General features: G+C 48.0%; 1 protein-coding gene across 6 annotated transcripts in view; it reads left to right on the top strand.

Moving 5' to 3' along the window:
- The window catches only part of LOC110515651 (dmX-like protein 2), a 111,618-nt gene that overhangs the window by 15,829 nt on the left and 88,289 nt on the right, over window positions 1-7,500 (top strand). For all 6 annotated transcript variants that reach the window (XM_036981080.1, XM_036981082.1, XM_036981079.1 and 3 more), the window contains exons 3-5: window positions 487-558; window positions 2,754-2,832; window positions 3,646-3,790. In XM_036981080.1, coding sequence (XP_036836975.1) covers window positions 487-558; window positions 2,754-2,832; window positions 3,646-3,790 — 296 coding nt within the window. The remainder of the gene's footprint in view (window positions 1-486; window positions 559-2,753; window positions 2,833-3,645; window positions 3,791-7,500) is intronic.

The following is a 7,500-nucleotide window of genomic DNA, read 5'->3' as shown; positions in this document are numbered from 1 at the left end:
TCTCCTCCCTCCTCCCTCCTCCCTCCTCCCTCCTCCCTCCTCCTCTCCTCCCTCCTCCTCTCCTCCTCCCTCCCCTCCTCTCTCCTCCCTCCTCCTCTCCCTCCTCCTCTCTCCTCCCTCCTCCTCTCGTCTCTCCTCCCTCCTCCTCTCCTCCTCTCCTCCTCTCCTCCCTCCTCCCTCCTCCCTCCTCTCTCCTCCCTCCTCCCTCCTCCCCTCCTCCCCTCCTCCCCCCTCCTCTCTCCTCCCTCCTCTCCTCCTCTCTCCTCCCTCCTCTCCTCCTCCCTCCTCTCCTCCTCTCCCCCCTCCTCTCCTCCTCCCTCCTCCCTCCTCCCTCCTCCCCTCCTCCCCTCCTCCTCTCCTCCCTCCTCTCTCCTCCCTCCTCTCTCCTCCCTCCTCTCTTCTCCCTCCTCTCCTTTGACTGCACCATTAACCCTGGTGTGTAAACCGACTGATTAATGTTGGTATATTGAACATTACTCTGTTTAGATTGCTGCGTCCTATGGGAACACAGTGTGTATCTTTGAACCATTCGCTACCAACCCAAACAAACGCCACAAGGTAAGCAGAGAGACACTGACATTTTATGCTGAATAAACTGCCTTGTGTGTGTGAGAGAGAGAGCATGCCTAGCGTGTGTGTGTGAGAGAGAGCATGCCTAGTGTGTGTGTGAGAGAGAGAGAGCATGCCTAGTGTGTGTGTGTGTGTGTGTGAGAGAGAGAGAGAGAGCATGCCTAGTGTGTGTGTGTGTGTGTGAGAGAGAGAGAGAGCATGCCTAGTGTGTGTGTGTGTGAGAGAGCGAGAGAGCATGCCTAGTGTGTGTGTGTGTGTGTGAGAGAGAGAGAGAGAGCATGCCTAGTGTGTGTGTGTGTGTGTGAGAGAGAGAGAGAGCATGCCTAGTGTGTGTGTGTGTGTGAGAGAGAGCATGCCTAGTGTGTGTGTGTGAGAGAGAGCATGCCTAGTGTGTGTGTGTGTGTGTGTGTATGTGAGAGAGAGCGCATGCCTAGTGTGTGTGTGTGTGAGAGAGAGAGCATGCCTAGTGTGTGTGTGTGTGAGAGAGAGCATGCCTAGTGTGTGTGTGTGTGTGAGAGAGAGCATGCCTTGTGTGTGTGTGTGAGGGAGAGCATGCCTAGTGTGTGTGTGCGCGTGTGAGAGAAAGCATGCCTAGTGTGTGTGTGTGTGTGTATTGCTGCATTGAAAGTTCCACTGTGTTTAAACTGCTTCATTACTGTTCTGCTGTGTGATTTTATCAACCCTGAATATTCTGTTCAAGGTGTGAGTTGTGTGTGGCTGTAAATGCCAGTATTAACAGTGGCTGGTGCCTGAGCATGTAGCTTATTATAGTTGCCTGTCTGTGCATGTGTTGAATAACTATCTCTCTCTCGCCTCTCTCTCGCCTCTCTCCCTCTCTCGCCTCTCTCTCTCTCTCGCCTCTCTCTCTCTCTCGCCTCTCTCTCTCGCCTCTCTCTCTCTCTCGCCTCTCTCTCTCGCCTCTCTCTCTCGCCTCTCTCTCTCTCTCGCCTCTCTCTCTCTCTCTCTCTCGCCTCTCTCTCTCTCTCGCCTCTCTCTCTCTCGCCTCTCTCTCTCGCCTCTCTCTCTCGCCTCTCTCTCTCGCCTCTCTCTCTCGCCTCTCTCTCTCGCCTCTCTCTCTCGCCTCTCTCTCTCTCGCCTCTCTCTCTCTCGCCTCTCTCTCTCTCGCCTCTCTCTCTCGCCTCTCTCTCTCTCGCCTCTCTCGCCTCTCTCTCTCTCGCCTCTCTCTCTCTCGCCTCTCTCTCTCGCCTCTCTCTCTCTCGCCTCTCTCTCTCTCGCCTCTCTCTCTCTCGCCTCTCTCTCTCTCGCCTCTCTCTCTCTCGTCTCTCTCTCTCTCGCCTCTCTCTCTCGCCTCTCTCTCTCGTCTCTCTCTCTCGCCTCTCTCTCTCTCTCGCCTCTCTCTCTCTCTCGCCTCTCTCTCTCTCGTCTCTCTCTCGCCTCTCTCTCTCTCTCTCGTCTCTCTCTCGCCTCTCTCTCTCGTCTCTCTCTCGCCTCTCTCTCTCTCTCGTCTCTCTCTCTCTCCTCTCTCGCCTCTCTCTCTCTCTCTCGCCTCTCTCTCTCTCTCGTCTCTCTCTCTCGCCTCTCTCTCTCTCTCTCTCTCGCCTCTCTCTCGCCTCTCTCTCGCCTCTCTCTCTCTCTCTCTCTCGCCTCTCTCTCGCCTCTCTCTCTGTCTCTCTCTCTCTCTCGCCTCTCTCTCTCTCTCTCTCTCGCCTCTCTCTCTCTCTCGCCTCTCTCTCGCCTCTCTCTCTCTCTCGCCTCTCTCTCGCCTCTCTCTCTCTCTCGCCTCTCTCTCTCTCGCCTCTCTCTCTCGCCTCTCACCTCTCTCTCTCTCTCTCGCCTCTCTCTCTCGCCTCTCTCTCTCTCTCTCTCGCCTCTCTCTCTCTCGCCTCTCTCTCTCTCGCCTCTCTCTCTCTCGCCTCTCTCTCTCGCCTCTCTCTCTCGCCTCTCTCTCTCGCCTCTCTCTCTCGCCTCTCTCTCTCGCCTCTCTCTCTCTCTCTCTCGCCCCTTTCGCCTCTCTCGCCGCTCTCACTCTCTTGCCACTCTCACTCTCTTGCCCCTCTCTCTCTCTGGCCCCTCTCTCTCTCTCTCTCTCTCTCTCGCCCCTCTCTCTCTCGCTCTCCCCCTCTCTCTCTCTCTTCTCTCTTTCCACTGAATATTGTCTCCTCCTGTGTCCCTCTCCCTACACCTCTCTATTCCCCCTCTCCTTCTGTCTGTGCCATTAACAGCAGCTTAACTACCAGTGGAGAAAGACAGGACAGTTCTTCCTAAATGCTATCACCTATAACCTGGCCTGGGACCCACAAGGTAACGCCTCCTGACTAACTGCTCTGTGTCTGTGTGTACAGTAACTATCTGTTTGTAACTGTCACATGCGGCGAATACAACAGGTATAGTAGACCTCACCGTGACATTCTTACTTACAAGCCCTTAACCAACAATGCAGTTTATAGAATACAACAGGTGTAGTAGACCTCACCGTGACATTCTTACTTACAAGCCCTTAACCAACAATGCAGTTTATAGAATACAACAGGTGTAGTAGACCTCACCGTGACATTCTTACTTACAAGCCCTTAACCAACAATGCAGTTTATAGAATACAACAGGTGTAGTAGACCTCACCGTGACATTCTTACTTACAAGCCCTTAACCAACAATGCAGTTTATAGAATACAACAGGTGTAGTAGACCTCACCGTGACATTCTTACTTACAAGCCCTTAACCAACAATGCAGTTTATAGAATACAACAGGTATAGTAGACCTCACCGTGACATTCTTACTTACAAGCCCTTAACCAACAATGCAGTTTATAGAATACAACAGGTGTAGTAGACCTCACCGTGACATTCTTACTTACAAGCCCTTAACCAACAATGCAGTTTATAGAATACAACAGGTGTAGTAGACCTTACCGTGACATTCTTACTTACAAGCCCTTAACCAACAATGCAGTTTAAAGAAAAATAAGAGTAAAGAAAATATTTACTAAATAAAGTCCCAATAAATAAATAATAATAATAATGAGGAGGCCATATAAAGGGGGTACCGGTACCAAGTCAATGTGCGGGGAACAGGTAACCATGTAGCTGTTTAACCATGTGTATGTGTCCTGTAGGGAACCGTATTCTGGCAGCTACAGAGCACCTGCAGCTGTGGGCCCCTCCGTCAGCAGACACACTGATAGAGGAGGAGGATGGACCCGTGACCGATGACAAACCTCACCCTGCCCTCAACGACTGGAAATGTGTTTGGCAGTGCAAGTGAGTGACAGGAGCTGTGTGTGGTGCTTTTCAAGTGTTTAGTAAACATCAGGCCTGTAGACCGTTAGACCTCTTTAAAGGTAGTCAGCAACATGACGTAGTTGACATATCAGGCCTGTAGACCGTTAGACCTTTTTAAAGGTAGTCAGCAACATGACGTAGTTGACATATCAGGCCTGTAGACATATCAGGCCTGTAGACCGTTAGAGCTCTTTAAAGGTAGTCAGCAACATGACGTAGTTGACATATCAGGCCTGTAGACCGTTAGACCTCTTTAAAGGTAGTCAGCAACATGACGTAGTGGACATATCAGGCCTGTAGACCGTTAGAGCTCTTTAAAGGTAGTCAGCAACATGACGTAGTGGACATATCAGGCATGTAGACCGTTAGAGCTCTTTAAAGGTAGTCAGCAACATGACGTAGTTGACATATCAGGCCTGTAGACATATCAGGCCTGTAGACCGATAGACCTCTTTAAAGGTAGTCAGCAACATGACGTAGTTGACATATCAGGCCTGTAGACATATCAGGCCTGTAGACCGTTAGACCTCTTTAAAGGTAGTCAGCAACATGACGTAGTGGACATATCAGGCCTGTAGACCGTTAGAGCTCTTTAAAGGTAGTCAGCAACATGACGTAGTGGACATATCAGGCATGTAGACCGTTAGAGCTCTTTAAAGGTAGTCAGCAACATGACGTAGTTGACATATCAGGCCTGTAGACCGTTAGAGCTCTTTAAAGGTAGTCAGCAACATGACGTAGTTGACATATCAGGCCTGTAGACCGTTAGACCTTTTTAAAGGTAGTCAGCAACATGACGTAGTTGACATATCAGGCCTGTAGACATATCAGGCCTGTAGACCGTTAGAGCTCTTTAAAGGTAGTCAGCAACATGACGTAGTTGACATATCAGGCCTGTAGACCGTTAGACCTCTTTAAAGGTAGTCAGCAACATGACGTAGTTGACATATCAGGCCTGTAGACATATCAGGCCTGTAGACCGTTAGACCTCTTTAAAGGTAGTCAGCAACATGACGTAGTTGACATATCAGGCCTGTAGACCGTTAGAGCTCTTTAAAGGTAGTCAGCAACATGACGTAGTTGACATATCAGGCCTGTAGACATATCAGGCCTGTAGACCGTTAGAGCTCTTTAAAGGTAGTCAGCAACATGACGTAGTTGACATATCAGGCCTGTAGACCGTTAGACCTCTTTAAAGGTAGTCAGCAACATGACGTAGTTGACATATCAGGCCTGTAGACCGTTAGAGCTCTTTAAAGGTAGTCAGCAACATGACGTAGTGGACATATCAGGCCTGTAGACCGTTAGAGCTCTTTAAAGGTAGTCAGCAACATGACGTAGTGGACATATCAGGCCTGTAGACCGTTAGACCTCTTTAAAGGTAGTCAGCAACATGACGTAGTGGACATATCAGGCCTGTAGACCGTTAGACCTCTTTAAAGGTAGTCAGCAACATGACGTAGTTGACATATCAGGCCTGTAGACCGTTAGACCTCTTTAAAGGTAGTCAGCAACATGACGTAGTTGACATATCAGGCCTGTAGACATATCAGGCCTGTAGACCGTTAGAGCTCTTTAAAGGTAGTCAGCAACATGACGTAGTTGACATATCAGGCCTGTAGACCGTTAGAGCTCTTTAAAGGTAGTCAGCAACATGACGTAGTGGACATATTAGGCCTGTAGACCGTTAGACCTCTTTAAAGGTAGTCAGCAACATGACGTAGTGGACATATCAGGCCTGTAGACCGTTAGAGCTCTTTAAAGGTAGTCAGCAACATGACGTAGTGGACATATCAGGCATGTAGACCGTTAGAGCTCTTTAAAGGTAGTCAGCAACATGACGTAGTTGACATATCAGGCCTGTAGACATATCAGGCCTGTAGACCGATAGACCTCTTTAAAGGTAGTCAGCAACATGACGTAGTTGACATATCAGGCCTGTAGACATATCAGGCCTGTAGACCGTTAGACCTCTTTAAAGGTAGTCAGCAACATGACGTAGTGGACATATCAGGCCTGTAGACCGTTAGAGCTCTTTAAAGGTAGTCAGCAACATGACGTAGTGGACATATCAGGCATGTAGACTGTTAGAGCTCTTTAAAGGTAGTCAGCAACATGACGTAGTTGACATATCAGGCCTGTAGACCGTTAGAGCTCTTTAAAGGTAGTCAGCAACATGACGTAGTTGACATATCAGGCCTGTAGGCATATCAGGCCTGTAGACCGTTAGAGCTCTTTAAAGGTAGTCAGCAACATGACGTAGTTGACATATCAGGCCTGTAGACCGTTAGACCTCTTTAAAGGTAGTCAGCAACATGACGTAGTTGACATATCAGGCCTGTAGACATATCAGGCCTGTAGACCGTTAGACCTCTTTAAAGGTAGTCAGCAACATGACGTAGTTGACATATCAGGCCTGTAGACCGTTAGACCTCTTTAAAGGTAGTCAGCAACATGACGTAGTTGACATATCAGGCCTGTAGACCGTTAGACCTCTTTAAAGGTAGTCAGCAACATGACGTAGTTGACATATCAGGCCTGTAGACCGTTAGACCTTTTTAAAGGTAGTCAGCAACATGACGTAGTTCACATATCAGGCCTGTAGACCGTTAGACCTCTTTAAAGGTAGTCAGCAACATGACGTAGTGGACATATCAGGCCTGTAGACCGTTAGACCTTTTTAAAGGTAGTCAGCAACATGACGTAGTTGACATATCAGGCCTGTAGACTGTTAGACCTCTTTAAAGGTAGTCAGCAACATGACGTAGTTGACATATCAGGCCTGTAGACCGTTAGACCTTTTTAAAGGTAGTCAGCAACATGACGTAGTTGACATATCAGGCCTGTAGACCGTTAGAGCTCTTTAAAGGTAGTCAGCAACATGAGGTAGTTGACATATCAGGCCTGTAGACATATCAGGCCTGTAGACCGTTAGACCTCTTTAAAGGTAGTCAGCAACATGACGTAGTTGACATATCAGGCCTTTAGACCGTTAGACCTCTTTAAAGGTAGTCAGCAACATGACGTAGTTGACATATCAGGCCTGTAGACCGTTAGACCTCTTTAAAGGTAGTCAGCAACATGACGTAGTTGACATATCAGGCCTGTAGACCGTTAGACCTCTTTAAAGGTAGTCAGCAACACGAGTTAGATGTAGAAAGTAAACAGTATAGTGGGTAAATGCAGAAATCCCTCCGCCATTTCCTGGTCGCTAAAATTCTAATAGTTTGCCTAAATTCAGTTTGTGACAAAACAAGCAAGTATAGTGTAGAGTCATTGTACCATCTAAACAGCTGTAAAATATATTTTACATAACCAAAGAGCTGTTTGAAGCTGGTGTACAGAACCAAAAGTAAAATACGCAAAAACAAAAGTTAAGCACAGGAAGCATATAGAACAGATCTACCGTTTTTTAGACTTGCTTTCAATGAGAATGACATATCTTTAACTCATATTTCTATGTTAATTTAGCGGACTTATCCAAAAAGTGCCATATTGCAGCTTTACAGGTAGACTCAGTGAAATGATGTAGATGCAGAACGTAAACGGCATAATGGGTACATTTCTGCAGTGACTGCGCCTGGCAACGTCATTTAACTGAGTACCTTTTAAAACAGGGAGGTGTTTGACACATAAACAGCGATAAGCAGCTGATACTGACTCAGCATGTTGGTGTGTGACTGTCCTGG

Source organism: Oncorhynchus mykiss, chromosome 6, assembly GCF_013265735.2.
Source record: "Oncorhynchus mykiss isolate Arlee chromosome 6, USDA_OmykA_1.1, whole genome shotgun sequence".
NCBI lineage: Eukaryota > Metazoa > Chordata > Actinopteri > Salmoniformes > Salmonidae > Oncorhynchus > Oncorhynchus mykiss.
The sequence above is the reverse complement of the archived record's forward strand: the minus strand, read 5'-3'. Positions and strand labels throughout refer to the sequence as shown.